At 37.6% G+C, this 19838-nt stretch overlaps 2 protein-coding genes across 4 annotated transcripts; one reads left to right on the forward strand and one right to left on the reverse strand.

The window, feature by feature from the left end:
* Positions 1-607: 607 nt before the first annotated feature.
* LOC145202708 (serrate RNA effector molecule homolog A-like) lies at positions 608-11062 on the reverse strand. The gene is made up of 20 exons (XM_080075743.1): positions 10854-11062; positions 10554-10733; positions 9997-10165; positions 9738-9847; positions 8803-8972; positions 8093-8253; positions 7933-8025; positions 7482-7590; positions 7370-7417; positions 6885-6931; positions 6658-6815; positions 6353-6434; positions 5810-5974; positions 5035-5250; positions 3733-3827; positions 2233-2381; positions 1983-2086; positions 1633-1891; positions 1426-1528; positions 608-849 (listed from the first exon to the last, which is right to left on the reverse strand). The coding sequence occupies exons 1-20, from the start codon at positions 10961-10963 to the stop codon at positions 777-779; spliced, it is 2601 nt and encodes an 866-aa protein (XP_079931869.1). The 5' UTR covers positions 10964-11062; the 3' UTR covers positions 608-776.
* Positions 11063-11674: 612 nt separating this feature from the next.
* On the forward strand, positions 11675-19755 carry LOC145202709 (H(+)/Cl(-) exchange transporter 4-like). Of its 3 annotated transcripts, XM_080075744.1 has the most exons (15): positions 11678-11905; positions 12626-12760; positions 13361-13627; positions 14160-14344; positions 14411-14536; positions 14659-14946; positions 15151-15399; positions 15652-15816; positions 15898-16041; positions 16406-16592; positions 16932-17141; positions 17596-17784; positions 18259-18481; positions 18670-18693; positions 19029-19755. In XM_080075744.1, exons 1-15 carry the CDS (start codon positions 11800-11802, stop codon positions 19117-19119), a joined length of 2589 nt encoding a protein of 862 aa, XP_079931870.1. In that variant the 5' UTR covers positions 11678-11799; the 3' UTR covers positions 19120-19755. The 3 variants fall into 3 exon arrangements, with proteins under 3 accessions (XP_079931871.1, XP_079931870.1, XP_079931872.1); XM_080075745.1 differs by lacking the exon at positions 18670-18693 and having other exon boundaries at positions 11675-11905; XM_080075746.1 differs by lacking the exon at positions 16932-17141.
* Positions 19756-19838: the final 83 nt, after the last annotated feature.

The raw sequence follows: 19838 nt of genomic DNA on the forward strand, positions 1-19838 counted from the left end.
TTATTGTCATTACGCGTTAACATTCTTATTATTACACAACAATAAATGAAGCTTAACGCGAAGAAACGTTCAAACTGGTGATAATGGGTAATTACTTTGATAAAAGAAAGCTATTTACGCCCACTGTGTTAAACCAGTGATTTTCGACCGGTGTTTCAAGGAAAAATGGTCAAACTGGTAAATTTCAAATTTCCAAATTTCTTTGGGAACACCTGACAATCTTTCACAGAACACTAGTGTCCCGCAGAACACCTGTTGAAAATCACTGCCTGTTGTATGGAAGTGATAAAAATAATTTTACTTACCAATGTGCGTTGAAATAATTCCCCAAACCAAACATATTCCGAAAGTGTATCGACCCATTTTAATTGCAACCTGAACAGAAATGCGAAAATGCGAAAAGGCGTGGCCCGTTGTAAAGTTAAACGCCATCACAAAATGACCGGTAATTTACGTGCCCATTGACAGCAAGTCCAAACGTCCAATTCCTTTTCATACGAAGCGACCTTTGTTCGTACAACAAACCTGTACACCACATTTCCCGTGTTCACAATGCCTACGAACAGCCAATAGGAGAGCTCGTACGCCAAAAATACCAACAAATCAGTTACACGTGGATCTGGTGTATTTCGCACAACAAACAATTTGTGTCACAATTTCGAAACGTCACCACACACGTGGCCTTTGCCCATCGGATGCTGTCAGAAGTCGAGAATGATTTTGCTGCGTTTGGCTATGTACAAAAGCTGAATGTTGTTTTGTTTAACATACGGCATTCAGAAGAAATCCATGTCTTCAGGTGCGTCCAAATCCTGGTAACCAACGATAGGACGCGACGAGTACGAGTCGCTGAAAATTAAAACGTTAGGTTATTTATTAAACCAGCGAAGTCACCTTCGCAAAGCAACGCTTTTCCTGCGCTATAATGTAGGCCAGGGGTCAGCAAGTAGTGGGTAGGTGACCGTCAAAATTATTGTCATGTTTCTTGGTTGCCTGCACGGACTGTTTGCCTTGTTACCAGCGCTTGTAAAATGTGCTTTGCCACTGTCTGTTTGTTTAATACGTCAACGTAACTACGTCACGGTAACCGTTAAGTTGGCAGCAATTGTCAGTGTGTAAAAGTGTAGTAAATCTGGTGAGAGTTTGATTTGTTAGGTAAAACATCGGGCTAAAAAATAGATAAAATGCTTCGCTTTTGTATAATTTGTGTAACGAGAAGGGTTTATTATTATCGGTCGCGTTGAGAATGTTTTCGTATTTGTGGACCCCGATTTAGGGAAAACTACGACTGGCAAGGATTTAAATTTTGGAAACAAGCCATTACATACGTTAATAAGGGGGTGGTTATTAAAGCAATTAAACACATTTTGATGCCCAAACCATAGAACATCCCCACAGCACATGTTCCACTCCAGTTTTACTTACTTTGGTCGCATTTCGCGGCCTTTCGGCGGGTAAGTTCTTCCCGCTCCGTTTCCATACGGGTTCGGCGGCCTCTGAAACTGGGGAGTCGAAAATGGTCCGCGTCCTATAATAACAACAGTTTACCAATGCTTGTGAAGTGTTAGGTATTGCCAAGGACATTAAAACCAAGAATCGGGATTTAGGTTTTTGATCCGTATTTTTTCTTACCTTGTTCAGCCCTGAACGGTGGTGTACCATGGGGTGGACCGTACCCTCGCCCCGGTGGTGGACCCCCATACCCCGGTGTAGGGGGATGTTGGGGTCCAGATGGGGGTCCACCTGGCGCTGTTTTCGGTCCTTGACCTTCAAGTGGTCCTGGACGGCGAGGATCCATTAAGTAGTTGTTGAAGTAAAGCACGTCTTTCTTGACTGCCTCGACTTTGTCATTGTGTTTATTGAAAATGTGCTTTCGGATGTAATCAGGTCCCTAGAGCAAGATAGATTGAGTTGTTGCGTTTTAGATATCATTTGATACAGCTAGGAACTGTAGTATCGCTTTATAATTGTGCTTAACTTACTTTGAACTTCTTTCCACTTAGCGGACACAACCATTTATCCTTGCCCAATTCCTGTGTGTTGGCCTTAATGAACTTCTCAACCTCAGTATCAACATCTTTAGGGCCTAAAAACAAACGGGAATTTTTCAAACATTTTCAACATTATTTTCGAACAGGAAAACGACATTATGTGACATTTTAATTGTATTCACAAACTACAAAAGACTACCGTATCATATTAAATAGTTGCAAGGTCAACTTTGTCATTTACCGAGTTTCTTGGACTCTTCTTCAGTAAGTTTGTCCTTGAAGTTGAGAATATGAACCAGTTTGTCGTTAAATCGCTTCTGGAACTCATTGATGTCCGACTTGGTGAGCATGTTGGGTGGGACTGGGCCTCGAGCATGGACAATGCCACACCTACGTACAAACAAAGAGGTCTTACTTATACATGCAATACACCTAAGCATGGTGTTTGGGCGCCTAAAATAGAGGTTATTGTAAAACATTATGTTCGTGTTTTGCAACATTTTACCCTTTCGGCTAATAGGGTGATATAGACTAGGAATGGGTGAGCCGAGCCAGAACCCGAGTACTCGGTACCGAGCATCGCTGTTTTTGATGCTCGGTGCTCGGCCGAGCGGTTGCACAAACTGACCAGAGTACTAAATTTGCAGATTTATACTAACATAATAAACTTCTGATAAAAGGGTATACAAGAACAATAATGACTGTTTATTTAAATGCGTTATGATTGTGAAAAAACGCGTACTTCTAGGGGCAGGGGTGGCCAAACTGTGGCTCTCGAGCCGCATGCGGCTCTTGGATGCTACATATGCGTTCCCCATCTTACAGTTGTTTGACCAGATGGCAAAGGGTCATTTGACATAACCAATGTACATTCCGAAAACCAACCGAAAATAACATTATTGTACAGAAGCGTGCTAGATTGTGCATTGTAGTCAAATATATTTTTGGATTTAAGCTGTAAGTCAGGGCTGACATTGAAAGCAGTTTACATTTGTATTGCAGCTTCTACTAGCAATAACTGCAAAGTTTAAACCTGTGTGTCTTATCTGTCAAGCTTCGCTCAATCATTACAAAACTAGTAACTTGAAACGTCATTACGAAGCTAAACACAAAACTTTCCCATCATATCAGCCTAATTTCAAACACCTTGCAGCCCAGGTGGAGACTCACAGTATCACACTGCAACAATAATCATTATTTGATAGCATACACTTCGTTGTGAGTGAATAAATTCGTTTTTTTGATTTTTTTGTGTTGCGGCTCTTTTAAAACTAAGTTATGTGATATAGCTCGAGCGTGAAGCAGGTCTGGCCACCCCTGTTCTAGGGCCTGTACAGCTTTTGTACCGCTGGTGACGTAAGCAACCTTGGTGACGTAAGCGATCTTGTAAAACTAGCTGGAATGGGAGAAGAATGAAATGTTTGTGACGTCATAATGCACCCAAGCGTGCTCGGCCGAGTACCGATCATTAACGGGAGAAGCTCGGAACACTTGCAGTTTTGGCCCATCCCTAATATAGACCTTATCTCCAGACTGGTTCATTTAAATCTATGCGAGTACAAAAATACAAAATATAAACATTGGAGTATCGGACAGAGTGAATTAAAATGTTCCTTTAGAAATGGTTAAAGATTTTAGTTATGTCAAGTTTTCTCAAATTACGACTAATAAAAGTGTCGTTAAGTAACACTCTTTTAACTTCGTTTCTGACAAGCGTGGCAATTTCATAACCTCATTTCACCTGTTCGGCATTTCGTCTTCACATGGATATTCGCTTGCATTGTAATAATCTACTGAGTGGACGATTCTCAAATAGTAGAGAAGTCTGTCCAAAATCTACAACAATAAAGGTTTTTGCAGATTAGTGATCAATTTTTTATGAAAACTTAATTGGCAATATAGTACAGAATATAAACATACACGTCTGTCTATCATTCTAAAAAGAACTGTGATTACGTTTCGACAACCTGTCGCAAATTTCAACATAATCATACTTCTTCATTATTCTGTATTTGTTTTACATTTAATGTTTTGGAAAGTGTCCACAGCAGTGGTTCTTAACCGGGGTTCGATCGAACCGGCATTTATATTTGCCAAAAAATGGCATTTATATTTGCCAAATATCAAAACGCTTACACTAAGGCAGGGGTGCACAACCTGCCGCCGCAGAGTCGATTTGTGCGGCCGGGAACATATGTACAGGCGGCCATGACGTAAACTCTTTTGCTAAGTATTTTGATTTTTAAACTGCTCTAAACAGTTTTTGTGATACTGAAAAGAGTATTACCAGCCTAATTACCATATGCGTCAGATTTCTTGTACGCCTATTGTGTGCAAACAATACGAACAAAATAGGTACCACAAGCATCACAATATAGATTATTACATCATAAACACTTAAGACTGGATCTCCACGCTGTGCAGCTCAATCTGTGCACCAAGCTAGAAAAAAATCTATTAGATGTTATACATATGATATAAACCAAGTATTTTAAAACAAAAAAGCAGGTAGATGGTGGCCGTTGGTGAAATAGAAATCTGCGATGCGGCCGTCCTAGCAAAATGGTTGTGCACCCCTGCAATGAGGTTTTATTTTCTTTTTTTGACGTAACAAAGAACACTGTGCGCGTTGTTCGCAACCAGAAAACAACGAAATTTTGTTGGCAGCAAAAACTTATTACTTCATCTTTTTCATGTTTGTGACAGATGCTAAAAATACAATGCTTCATTTTGGTAAAAACCAAAAATTGCCGAAATTAAAGTAATCCTGAAACAAGTTGCTCGTATTATTATGTCAGAATTTAACAAAATGGCAAACGGTAACTGTCACCATCATGTTTGGTCTAAATCTCATTATGACAAAAACAAAATGGGTAAAAATCTAAGATGTAACTTTGGGGTTCGACCAAAGGCTAAAGAATATCGTAGGGGTTCGGCCGTTATAAAAAGGTTAAGAACCACTGGTCCACAGCAAGTTGGTCAAATCTAAAACCAAACTGCGTAAGGGGCCAAATTAAAAACACAGTGAAACACAACAATGTACCTTGATCAGTTCCGGGTCTCTTGTGATTTTCACTGTCGCCTCTCCAGGTTCTTCTCCCTCCTCCTTATCTTTGTCTTCTTTCTCTCCGAGCAGCTCCTCCTCCTCAGCGCTCGTCTCATCAACCAAATATTCGGAGATGTTTTTCAGCCACGGATTTTCCCCTTGAATTTTGGTGACCTTTTTTTCTGCACCTTCTTCCCCGCTTGGCTCTGTTACCTAACACAAATACATAATGGGTTAGACTGACATAGTCCGGACAAACATATCGTTGTTGAGTAACTCTATTTACATACTTTGGTATAATGAAACAATTTTGTGTACTAGGTAAAGCTACTAACAGCATATCTCACGGCAGCCCAACATCTAGCTAAATTTCGATAGGTGGCGCAAAGGGCTAAAATTTCAAGTTTTAAGTTAGTTTTAATGGATTTGAATGATAATACCTTCACCAACCCAAATAACATCGGAGAAGTATCGTTTTGACAGGTATTCGTGCTCTTTACGCCCCCTATCGAAATTTAGTTAAACATGCAGACAACGTGAGGTATGGCGTTAGTGGACTTTCCTTCTTCAAAAGAGTGATAATAATTTACGACTGTAAATGTCCACAGTGATTTCAAGTCAAATGACTTGGTACTAAAAAACTCCAAACGGTCTGTTCTTGTTACAAAGCCTGAAATTCATTGTATTTTTGTTTTGTCAATCCTTACAGCGTTTCATCTTTCAAAAAATAAAAGTGCGTTAAAAAGTATTCCTGGTATTACGAGTCACCAACCTCCTTTTCCCATATCTTCCACTTTTCGTCGAGGTGCATGATGAGTCTGGCGATATTACGCAGATCATTCCGTGCGCAGCTGGGATGTTGCGAAATTCCTGATATCGGTCGAACACGCCGTGCAAGGTCACGATTCACCACTGGATTCAACTCCAGATCACGAAGCTGAAAAGAGTTTGTTGTAGTTGTGTTTGTTAAATAACACAATGCCTGGCTTATAAGTGTAAACCAGTGTTTTAAGCGGACCCAAACCGGAAGGTACAAGTCCGAAATCCGGCCCTGATGTAACATATTTTTAACGCAAAGCCTGACTTTGGCCCGAAAGTTGGTGACATTGCGGCACAAATAAAGCTATGTGTGATGCCAGGACCAAATACATATTTTATTTAAACTTAAGTCTAAACGCGGCCTAAAAAGCCCGGCCCCACATACAACTCTGGTTTCGACACCCAAGATTTGTCTGCAAAATAAAACTTATGCATGCGAATCTCCTTTTGAAACTGCTTCTGGTTGTGTTTGGCTATAGACAAATTACAGTCTTACCCTTAAGTTGTTGAGATTCCAGCAGATGTCCTTGATGTTCACGCTTCGGTCAAATGTAACCCAGCAGCGGCGATAGAAACGACTGAAAGTATGTTATGATAAATATCCTGCTGCCATAACCAATAAATAGTTACATACAAATTTATTCAAATTCACTTTTAGCTAGGTATGAATTCATCCGTTACTCTATGTCCAATTTTAAAAATAATTGTGTAGAGTCTCTATGCATATTAAAATTAAGTACAGTAAAGTGCTACCGAAGTCAACAAAAACGATGGCAAGTGAGTTCGATTCTAAAGTCTTACTTTCTGTCCTCCAGTGGATGGGAGAATGCAACACGTATGAAACCAGGAAATCTTTTGCATAAGTTAACGATCTCTTGTTTGGTAACAGAAGGTGGCAAGTTGCGCATAAATATGGAGTGAGTGCGGTGAAGGGCTCTCGGTTTTGGAGTACTAGCCACCTTTAAAATAATTACATACATAAGATACAAATGACTCAAGATTCATTGTATGGGAAAGAAAAATCTTACCTCTCCTTCTTCTGATTTGGTTTCGCTCTCTTTAATTGGTGGTTTTTCTGCAATAACAAAAAATCATAAACTGTGCTTGTACAAAAATCGTCTTGAATCAACGCACGCTCTCTAGAGACAAGTCCATTTGGGATAATATACACCAAACTAAAGCTTTCAGTACACTAAAATCAATCTGTGCTTTTCCGTATGCAATGTAATAGCCTGCATTTGAATAAAAACTGATGATGCTATTATATGGGCGATATCAATTTTTATATGTTACGTTGCATAACGCAAAACACTGATTAAATGGTACTGAAAGTTTGGTATTTTAAAAAAGGCATTAATACCAAAACTTCAGGGATCAATAAACTCTATTTTGAAGAATTTCCTCAAATTTTAAACAACAGAACTTATAGAATAACTTGCTAACTTGCCACTTTGCAACCTGTTAGGGTGTGATTGTAAACAACATAATATAGTTAGAAGTGTGGAAAGCCTACCTCCACCTTCAGTAGCATCTTGTTTCACCTCAGATTCCTTAGCAGCACCTTAACAACAGAACAAAGTAAAAATCTAATCATAAACATACAATACAAGCCATCTTATGTTTACCAGCATCAGAGTCACTATCACTAGAACCTTCCCCATCTTCATCATCATATCCCATGTAACCACGATCCCGCTTTTTCTTTGTCTTCTTTTCACCTGCTTGTTCTGAAGACTGAAAATAACACACGGATAACAGAAAAGGGCTCAATATTTTTTTTCAGTATTGATTGGCTTGTACATGCGTATGTTACATCAAAGTATGGCCGCACACAGATACGAACATTACAAATTTTTATGCTGAAAAATGAACAAGGTAAAAAGAAAAAAATCAATACAATAATTCTTTCAGTATTGGTTGGTTTGTATGCTAAAGTAGTATGTAACATGGACGTATGACTGCACTCCGATATATAAAAACTTCGCAACTAGAAATGCTTTTGACACATCTATATTCTTAGCATATCATTTTGAAAAGTGTTGTACTCAAAAATATGATGTAGCTAATTGTCCCCACCTCAGCTGACTCTCCAGGTTTCTGTTCAACCAGTTGTTTATACAACTGTGCTTGTTTCTTTAATTCATACTGCTCTTCGGTCAAGGCTTCCGGCTGCAAAAAATGATTACTTTCACCATGTATATATTGCATGTTGACTAGACATTTGCAATGTTCTCACATTTACTGGTTCTGGATCCTTTGCATCTTGGTCTGAAGCACTGGGTGGTTTTTCTGGTTCTGCTTTTTGTGCTTGAACAGCACTTTCAGCTTCAAGCTGCATTGGATCCATGTCAAATACCTTTAAATCTTCTGATGTGCCACCCTCCATTAGTATCACAGCTGCAAAGAACACAAACAGATGTTTACTGAAACTATATCATCAGGTCTGCCATCGACATGAACCCCAAAATCAGTACAACAGAAAAATTAAATTTGCCTTCGAAACGCAACAAATGTTTTTGAATGAATCTTTGTATTTATACTAGTCATGAGATATCATACGCCATATTTTTTTGTCAGAAACAATCTGCTACAGTAACTCATCGTTCGCAGACAATACTTTGCACTTCTCATGACAGCTCAGGTCTAGGTTTAATTCTACTTGCAGCAGAGGGAGTTGATTTGTAATGGTTAAAAATGAAACAAACTAAGGACTCAAGTCAAAAACAAAGACATTTCTTAGAAAAAAGGGACAATAATTTGTTCTAAAATAAGGAAAAATCTTAGTTTTTTTATTTTAGTGGTAAAATAATGGAAATCTCAGTTTAAAAACAATGCAAAAAGACAAACTAATCCAAATAATATGGTTTCATATAACTGCAACCATTTAAGTGCAAATAAATGAAACAGACGGTAACTTGAATTTTTACACAAAACTATGCATTATACCTGAGTCAAGTACTTTCACAATTTCCGGCTCATTTTGAAGATCCAAATCGATACCATTGTACAATGCAAGATCAGTGAGCTTTTGAAAAACCTCAGCTCTCCACTTGATACAGGTTTGCTGGTCTTTAAAACACTTGTCTGCTTCATCAGGGTGATACTTTTCCTTAAACCTAATGTAATGATAAACAAGCTTTATTTAGCACGTGTTAGGGCATATATAAATAGTGTACCAAAGGCCTATGTAATGCGCAGCGCTTACATTATTTATGAAAAATTCAGTGAGATGATATCATGTTAGTCACCCAAAATCTAATAAAAAATCTTTGCACCAACAAGTGATGCATCAATTTAAATGACGGTTTTTGCGATACAATTTATTCATGGCAAGAACTTTTTCTATTTGGAATAATACCATACTTCACAACCACAATGTGACATAACTAAATGCTAAAGGCTATTTGCTCAGTTTGCTAAGAGTAAAAAACTAAGTTAAATGCACAAGTCATACCACTGGTCCTGTTTATAATTAAAAAAAAAGTTGCAAAAAACACAATCTTTTTTAATTATAACATGCTTTACCTTTGTTATTGGAAACTCGATCAAATATGCTTACATAAAAACCACTGTCTAGGATACAGAATACACTCTGACTAACTCATATCATATCAGAAATACAACAAAACTATCTGTTTTCAGTATACAGTTTGAATCTCTGTGCTAATAACCAAATTCAATGGTTTCCATTTCAATAACAGATATAACTGATTTCTTTGGGTTTTGGGAATAAAGTGAATTGCTTCATTGAAGATCCTGTCAATAAAAAGTAGTTGTAATTTTAATACTTCCTATATCTGCTGACTGCAGATGACAATTATGTGGCTTATGTAACTGCAGGTATGTATATGGTTGCTTTGGTAAACATAATTGTCATTTACCATTCTTCGTCTTTGTGGGCAACAAAGAACTCTTGTAACTGTTGTCTTCGGAACCCAACTTTATATTCTGTGTACTTCTTTACCGCATCATCATCAGTGATGTCATCACTCTGCAAGTATCGTACTTATAATTTCAGGAAAAAGCCCTCACCAAAAACAGAAAACATTGCACAATAATGGTGGTCAACTGTTATTACAAATACAAATTAAACAATCTTTTTCAATTTTTGTAACAGAGTATATCATAGCATTAACATACTTGAGTGTTGAGCCATTGTTTGAAAGTCATCATGTTTTGGCCAGGTTTGTCCATGTCCATGGGTTGCCTTAAACCTCGGTCACCAGGACCCCAGTCCTCTCTAGGAGGATAAGGGGGTCTGTCCCACATGGGACCACCCCAACCTTGATCAAAACCAGGCTCAAAAGGCCTAAATACAAAAACGAACATGTTTCATGTGTACAATAATTAAAGGATATCTACAACATTCCTTATGGTCATTCTAAAACGAAAGCCTGGGAATTTTTGTCTTAAACTGTTGTCAGTAATTCTGGAGAACAAATATATATAGCACTTCACTAGATAATAAATTTTAACTATAAACCCTCAACAGTTCTATACACACAAACAGCTCTATTTTTCAGCATTTTTATACTAACAACAATTCATGATTCACATTTGAATGACGAAAACATGACTGCACAGATTTGTTTGAAGGAGTACAAAAGATCCAGGAAATAACATATATGTTAGATACAGACATTAATTTGCACATTAGTTTAAATCTATGATCCATATGTTTTAATATCTAGCTTTACCTAATCCTCTTTCTGGCTCGCATGTCAGCATCCCGACCTGGACTAAAACGACGTTTCATTTCAGGAGGACCTGGCGGGGGATAGTCCATTCTTCGTCGATGCATTGGTTCTGCTGGTCTCATTCCTCCCTGTTTCATTTCTCCTCCAGGCATTCCAGGTGACCCATTCCAGCCCCTCGGTCTAAAATAACAAGCATTGTGTTGACCATCAAAAAGCAATGACCCAATAAAAGATATTTTTAGTCACATACATGAACGATAATCCGTCAAAATTAAAAAAAGTGACACAAATTATACACACCTTTCTCGGGACCATTCTCTTTCGTGACCCCTTCTCTCATATTGATCGCTTCGTTCTCTTTGGAATTTGTCTCTCCTCTGCCTTTCTAGTTCATCTTCGCTGTCACCCATTACGTTGTTCTATTTACTCAAAACTGTTTAATAGTTAATATCACTATAAGTCAGTAGTCAGTACTCAGTAGTCAGTACTTTCGCCGATCTTCGCCGGCGCACGGCAACACTTCAACTCACAACGATTCACACAAAAATCTTTTTTCAACTGACCGTAATTTTTTGAGTATTTATTGCATTTGTTACTCATTGAAACTAAAAAAACTATCCAATTGTTTTTTGTTAATAAAGTATTCTAATAGTTACAACTAATACAATTGTCAGTTTAAAAAGCGTTTTACATTAAAAGACTTTGAATCTTTGGCGTCCCAAATAGAAACAAACTCATAATCTATTGCCCATAGGCCACTTTTGCTTGTCAAACCGTAGAGCACTTATTATTAGTGTTCTATCGTCCAATAAATACTCTGCTGGTCGCTACAATGTGTACAGCTGACATATAGGTAATGGGTTGGGGGATTTTGTTCGTACGCCAGCTGATTTGCGTCACAAGATTTGTGACGTATGTTTAACCAAGGACTTCTGAAGCGCGTTCACAGACTACCAAAAGTAACATTCACAATCAACTACAATTAAAGTACAGTTAATAGATAATTACAAAACATCACATTTGATTTCAGACGGCAATGTGTCAACTATGAAAATGCAAATTATACTTTCTGTGGCCGTAAACATATTGTTATTTGTGCGTTGAAATGGTGATTCCATGTTTTTCTGTTTATGTTTAATAGCACATAAACAATTGACAAACTAAAACCGGATCTGTCGGGAAAGAGTCGTTACTCAGCGTCCTGCGTTGCGAGTCTACCTACAGGTTCTTTAAACTTTCAAAATTGATGTCTGGTTGGAACCGCATTTCTTTCAATATCCGTAAAGGCAGAGCGAGTTCAAACAACGTTGAGATTGATATGGCTTCGTCGGCGTGGCGGAGTGAAACGAACGGTAGGTCCTGGGTAGAGAGTTATTGATTCCTCCGGATAATATGAACGTCTTGGGCATAATGATTGTGTTTTTCTCGACAAAGGTATTTAACGTTATTGAATGAAAAAAAACCCACTGCCTCGCATGTAACAATCGCCAGAAAAAAGCCTATTGTAAAACAACTTACACTTGTTTGAGCTTCCTGCAAAAGTGGAGTGCCAGACTATGTTAAAAGAAAAAAGCATGATTAAGTTTAAAAGTGCCTGAGGCTAAGTGAAAGAAGTGCAAACAGCTCTCTTACAAGATCAAGATGTAATGCATGTGATAAAAAGAGCATAATGTTTGGTTTGTGAATAACTAACAGCAGGTTTTTATGTTAGTTTTCAAAACATTTCTTGAAAATTTATAGGAAAGTTTTTAGTGGCATTCACATCAACAAGTGTAAGAAATTGTTAAAAATTTGTTAAAGTGTGCAGGTTTTGAAATAGTATATAATTATTGTACAGTTGTGTAATCGAGTTAAGTTATTCACAAACCAAAAATACAGTTGTGTAAAAGAAGAGGCATTTGGTTTAAAAAAAGTTAATTAGGGTATAACAGTATACAGTAAGTGCTTTCATACCTCAGATAACAACAGATTAACAGCCTTTGATAAGGAAAACTATATAATAATTAAAGAAATGAGTTTTGTACTGATTTTTCTCTTTTTCATTTTAACCAACGTGTCCTAATGTTATTAAGGCAAACTGCATGCTAGGCGCATTGACAGTGATACTGACGACGATCTCATAGACATGACAAGTTTCACAAATAACACCGGAGTATACCACGATGACAGTGAAGATGACCCCCTACTTGGAAATCATACATTTCAAGGTATATTTTACAACTTTACAAAGTGTGCACCTAAAATATACAGAATTGCTTGGATCACTTGTTGCATTATTATCACCGCTTGGTGCATCACTATACCACTTCGCGTGCACCTTAGTATCCCTTGGTGCTCCTTTATATTACCACATGCACATTTATATCACTTGGTGCACCAAGCAATATGAAGTTGGACAGAAGGAAATAAAGGTACACCAAGCAAATAAATGGGGCCACCAGGCGATAAAAAGGTGAACCAAGTGATATTAAGGTGCGCTAAGCAGTGATAATAATGCACCAGGCAATCATGTATATTTTAGATGTGCCTCCTCCTACTAGACTAAATACACTTCTATAAATAACCTACCAATTTACTGTCATCAACAATATCTCATGAACAGATACACAGTTTTAGGTATAATTTATTACCACATGACATTTTGGGACACATAAAACAATGAGACATGTTTTTCAGATAATTTCTATTTAGCATTTGGTGTTTAAAAAGTTTCCAACTGTCAGTAAGTTTCTCATTAATGAAGAGGATATGCAGCCACTGTAATCAATCCACAAGCTGGAAATCAATACATTTTTTCTTCTTTACAGCCATTGCAACTGAAAGAAGAGGCAAGTCTGGCACAGCAGTCACCAGTCATTTATTGGAGGCACTAGACAGTTCAGAGGCAGGCATGGATGACATTGGTACTTATGATGATTTTCACACAATCGATTGGCTTAGGGAGATGTCCCGAAATCGTTTACGGCATCGGCAGATCTTGTATGGCAAAAAGGAATCTTTCTTTAAAACCATTAAAAGCTTGCATGATGCCTGGTCAGGTTGGCTTGTGGTGCTCCTGGTTGGGTTAGCTGCAGGTGGGAAAAATCAATTTGAATGTTGTTGTTGTTTAAAATTGTTGTTGCCAGACTTAGTCTTTTGTGTTGTACTGTAAAACTTTGTGGAAGAAATAGCTATTGGGTTGTGACAATAACTTTATGTCACTTTTAGTTTGACTGTTCTGTATGTGTATTTGGCACTATTTGCAACATTATAAATGCAGTAACCCTTAGTTAAACCTGATTCAGTTAATCCAGACCTTTGTAAAATTAGGACAAAACTTGAGTTACAAATGATTTATAAAGCGGTAAGGCTTGAACTAACTGATGTTGGTTAATCCATCTTTGACTTAATGGCGACACATTTTTTGGTCCACAACGAATCGTGATTAACTGAGTTTTACTGTATAACATTTAAAAAACAAATTCATGTCATCTTAATCACAAAATATTGCACCCCTTGGCACTACAGCATAGCCTGAATATAAAATATTAGCAGGGTTTTAAGTCTGTGTTCAGTCATAAATATTGCATAGACATGTGAAAACAAGCACCACAATATTATTTACAGGAACATGTGCTGGTATCATCGACATTGTGACCAAGTGGCTTACAGATATCAAACTTGGAGTATGTACATTTGCATTTTATTTAAACAAGGAATCATGTTGTTGGATGTCAGAATCAAAAAACAGTTTAACTGATAATTGCACTCAATGGAAAACTTGGTCTGAAATCTTTGGCATGACAGAAAGTGTAAGTGCAATTTTAAACTGGCCAATTTGGTGATGCAATTTGCTAACTTTTGAGTTTTATTTGTAGAACACATCTTCAACATATGTTCTGAATTATTTTGTGTACATCTTGATGGCCATATTGTTTTCAGCACTGGCTGCATTGCTTGTAAAAGTGTTTGCTCCATATGCTTGTGGTTCGGGTATACCAGAGGTAAGATCGTAATCAATGTTCTTACCCACCAGTCCCGTTTTGTTTCAGAGGAAAATTTGGTTTAAGCCTTGAATAATATATTGTTTGAAATAACAGTATTCAATTCATATTTTGCCTTGCAGGTCAAAACGATATTGAGTGGCTTTATTATTAGAGGTTATTTGGGAAAATGGACATTGCTGATCAAATCAATGACAGCACCTTTGGCCGTGGCATCTAACCTCAGCCTTGGTAAGGAGGGGCCACTTGTGCACATTGCAGCATGCTGTGGAAATGTATTTGGCCATTTATTTCCTAAATATGCCAAAAACGAAGCGAAGAAAAGAGAAGTATTGTCGGCTGCAGCAGCTGCTGGTGTTTCAGTTGCTTTTGGTGCACCAGTTGGTGGAGTTCTATTTAGTTTAGAGGAGGTGAGAGATTTTGACATTAGTAATCAATAAATAAAGATATAAAAAGTAATGACCTTTAACATGTATGGTGTGAATATATTTAAAAAATTAAAGTGGTGTTTTGTAAAAGTTTTCAATAAAAAATACCTTCCCAATCAATAAGCAACCCAAACCACCATCTTCTCAGGAATATATTTGTTATAAATGTGATTTAAACTGTTATAGGTCAGCTACTACTTTCCTATGAAGACACTATGGAGGTCATTCTTCTGTGCTTTGACTGCAGCCTTTATATTGCGCTCAATCAATCCTTTTGGGACTTCACACCTTGTCATGTTTTATGTGACTTACAACCGGCCATGGTTTCTCTTTGAGCTAATACCATTTTCACTACTAGGAGTTCTGGGTGGACTTTATGGGGCAGCATTTATTCATGCCAACTTGGCCTGGTGCAGATTCAGAAAGACCTCCAAGGTTTGCACATACTTGTAACATTGAGTAAGAGGGCTTTACACATGCCCTTAGTGACTGAATATTGATTTTAAACGCTGTCAGTCCAAATTGAAATCAACACAAAATTTTGATCAAAAAAACATTTTTTGCTTAAACCAAAAAATATTTTAGTGCAAAGAGTTTTGTAAGTTTATTTGCATTTTTTGTAAATCTTGTCAAACTTTAAGACATATATTTACAATTTTTATTCAAAGTTCTGTTTTACTTTTTTAGCTGGGAAAGATTCCAATTTTAGAAGTAATAGCAGTGACATTTATCACTGCCGCAGCATCTTACCCAAATCCTTACACAAGAATCGATGCAAGTTCTATGATTGCTGGTTTGTTTAAAGAATGTGGTCATGTCATTGAAACCAATTTATGTGATTACAAGGCTAGTGTAAGTAACATCATCATGCATCTACTGCATTATAAGTTTCAAACATTTAAAACATAAAAAAACTCTGTCCAATTTTTGCAGAACAAAAATGGCTCAGCAATATTTTCATCTGAAAGAGATCTTCCAAATGGTGACATTGGTGCAGGTCTGCAGACAGCTGTTTGGCAGTTGGTGATTGCACTGATTCTTAAATCTGTAATCACGGTCTTCACATTTGGACTCAAGGTAGGTTGACAAAACAGATTTTTATGTTTGTTAACCAAAAAGTCTGCAGACTGTTTTCTATGTTTCCTAGTTTCCATGTAGCTCCAGTTTTAAGCTCATCATTTATTAATTTTCATTTTGGCATTTGGTTTTTATTGCAAAACAAACTAGATTTTCTGTCAGAACATTTTTGTCCAAAAGAGAATTTTACTTCCCCAAAATTCAGCTTACACAATAAAGCATGTCGCATTTACGTCTGTCTGGGCCGGTACTTTCATCATTAAACTTATGAACAGATCTGTACATAGTGTTCCAAAGTACATAGGCAACCATTTACAGCATTGTAATGAAGAAGACAGCTTATATATTTTCACAAACTTCTCAGGTCCCAACTGGTCTCTTTATACCAAGCATGGCTGTTGGTGCAATCATGGGTCGGCTAATTGGCATCGGGATAAAGCAATTAGTGTTCACGTACCCAGACTGTTTCTTGTGGAAAAACAGCTGCCATGGGGCGAGCAGTTGCGTTACACCAGGCCTGTATGCGATGGTCGGTGCAGCAGCCACACTGGGTAAGTGTAACTTGTTCCGTTGCTTAAACATGCGGATGGTCAACAGGGTTTTGCACTTAAACAACCAGGCGTTGGCAATGATTTAATTCCGATCATATGGTCGCTAAAATCCGATTACAGAAGTCGCTGAACTTTGTCTTTTGTGTTTTACAATCGCCAATCAATTGGTCTGCGAGCGCGCCGTTTCATGCAGGAAAGCATTCGAACCCCGGCTTATTTTGCAGTAGCTTTACAGAAGTCACTGCTTGTAGAACAGAGTGTATGAAAATTGTTTCCGGACAGACAATCGCGTGCGCATTGTTCAGTGGATTTCACAAGCATACGACTTTTTGCGTGCAGGGGGAGTGACGCGTATGACGGTCTCACTGGTTGTGATCATGTTTGAACTGACTGGAGGCCTGCAGTACATTGTGCCGTTAATGGCTGCTGCGATGTTCAGCAAATGGACGGGAGACGCGTTTGGCCACGAAGGCATTTATGATGGCCACATACGACTCAACGGCTATCCTTTTCTTGACAACAAAGAAGAATTTACCCACACAACTCTCGGTTTGTGCTCACACTTAAACTTTTGATTATTTAAAAACTTGAATGCAAATTTACACTAGGCCTTCATATTTTAGGATGTAACACTCCAAACTCATGCAATGTTTTGTTGATTTTGTTCTCAACATTTGGGCAGTTAAAAAAAACATTGATTAAATCTCCAATATCTTAAGTCGTGACACGTTTTCTTGGTGGGGAGTTTACTGAATTCATATGTTTGTCACTAAAATCAATTTGTGTTGCTTTGTAAATGATTCCGACAGAAATTTCCAAAACTTTACCTAAAATGGTAAACATGTGCTCGACACAATGTATATAAGTTTTTCAAGATATTTTTCTTCGCACTAATGACTCACTTACCAACACCACCCAAGGCTTTGGAATTTTCCATCCTATACTGCAGTGGCCCTAGGATTTTCCAGTCTGTAATATCCTGAACGAAACTTTTCCTTTGCAGCAACGGACGTGATGCGGCCGCGGAGGGGAGATCCCCCTCTACGTGTCGTCACAAAAGACGGAATGACGGTGGAGGATTTGGAAATGTTGGTGAGGTCGACAAATTACAATGGGTTTCCAGTAATCACCTCTCACGACTCGCAAAGATTGGTCGGTTACCTTTATCGACGAGATCTTATTTTCGCTTTAGGTAAGTTGGGATGTGTTTTGACGAAGTTGTTTTAATTTAATTAACATATAACTGCCAGAGAATTGTGTGCGGTAAAAAAGTTACATGTGGTTGTCCTATGAAAAAATTTTTTTTGCGGGAATGTGTTCTTTTATTCACGCCACTTGGGTGACTTGGTTAATTGCTTGAGCTTGCATGCATTTTCGCTGGCTACTAACTTAAGTAATAAAGAAAAATTATTATTTTAGATTAAACGCTCACAGTTGGTGTTTCTAGAATAAGCCAAGCCTGATAAAAAATTTCTTAAAGCTTAACGCTCAACAAATATAGATGTTTTTTTAAACTGAATGTTTTTCACAGAGCATAAATGCTGGTCTTAATCATATCTTGTCAAAATTTTAAAAAAAATACCAATTTGTTCAGGAACAGTGGTAAATGTATTCTGTGACAAACTACTCTAAACCTGCTATCTTACATAAAGCATTTTGGTTGCAGAAAATGCGCGACTTCACAACGAGAACGTGCTCAGCAACTCGAAAGTTTATTTCAGTTTGCATGCACCGCCGTCGGTTTCTTCTTCCAACGAACCTTCACCAGTTCGTCTTTTTAACATCGTCGATCTGAGTCCAATCACAATCACCGATCACACGCCCATGGAGATCGTAGTCGAAATATTTTCCAAGTTAGGGATTCGTCAAGCGCTAGTCACGCATAATGGGTAAGTAAAAGCCGCATTGGACGAAGTTTTAGTTAACTTTGTATCTTTTACATTAAATCTTTGTTTTTAACTGTATGACTACATTCGTGTGGTACTTTTTAATAATATGTTTACGATGAGCAAATTTTAAAGGACAAAAATTTGATTTTGATTTTTTATGTAATGCCTGTGTTTTGTGCATACACTAGCACTCGGAAGAATAAGTGGGAATGGTAAATATTATATGCACGAAAACTTTCACAAAGTGTTTGTCAATGTCGTCATGTATATATCTCTATTGTAAAATTTCCAAAGTTTTTTGTGGTATCTGTGATGTTTGATATTGTGAGTATCTTGCGTCAAGGAAAGATAACCATTCAAAATCTGAAAATATTTTTTTAATTATAAACACAAACAAAATGCTCGCCGGAAATGCTTTCCGAACCGAAAAAGTTAATGACCCGACAACAAGAACGCACAGGCTTATATTATCAAATGTTGATTTTTATCTGCCGAACAGTCCGCTCTTAGGCTACCTTCGATACTAATCCAATTTGTTGTTCAACAGCCGTCTATTGGGAATTATTACCAAGAAAGACGTTCTTCGTCACATCGCGCAGCTCAACCAGCAGGATCCGGACTCGATTATGTTCAACTAACTTCGATGTTTCATTGCTTTTTGTCGAAGGGTGTCGCCCGTGAGCGAGATACAATAAATTCAGAAGCCAAGTACGGCGGTTCTGAATAAAGCAAACCCATTGAAGCTGAATCATATACATTTGGGTGTAACATGAGTTCAAAGGGCAAGATCATACTTGTTTCGTAGTGTTAAGCAGCACACTGTTAAAGATCAAATTTTACACACCACTTACCAACAGTACGTGAATCCACACGCGCCATTTCATCAACGTACACATTATACTTGTGCAGTATTTTCTTGTTTTAAGTACATCTAATACCGTTCGTGAGATATCTATATATGTTCGTTATTATTATTTCGATATTTATCGTTTATATTATTATCGTTTTGAAATCTGTACTCGTGTGAATTTCTTCCCGAACACAAGTGTACACGGTTTGTGCATCACGGACTTGTGAGTATTATCGCTGTGTTCATGCGACTTTTCATATGATTCAGTGAAATATTGCTCGCCGGATCATAACAGTGCAATGAGAGACTGGACACGTTGTCATTTTTATTTAAATGCGTTGTGCATTTTTCCCTAACCCGTTACAACGCCACAGGGAACAAATGCGTTATTAACTTGCTAATAAAGTTAAAAGCTCTCAAAGAATATCTTTGTTGATTTTTATTTGACTACTTAAATGAAATGTTATGTTATTGTAGATCAAGAGTTCTGCTGTGTCAAAATGCATT

Source organism: Phallusia mammillata, chromosome 7 (assembly GCF_965637545.1).
Source record: "Phallusia mammillata chromosome 7, kaPhaMamm4.hap1.1, whole genome shotgun sequence".
Lineage (NCBI taxonomy): Eukaryota > Metazoa > Chordata > Ascidiacea > Phlebobranchia > Ascidiidae > Phallusia > Phallusia mammillata.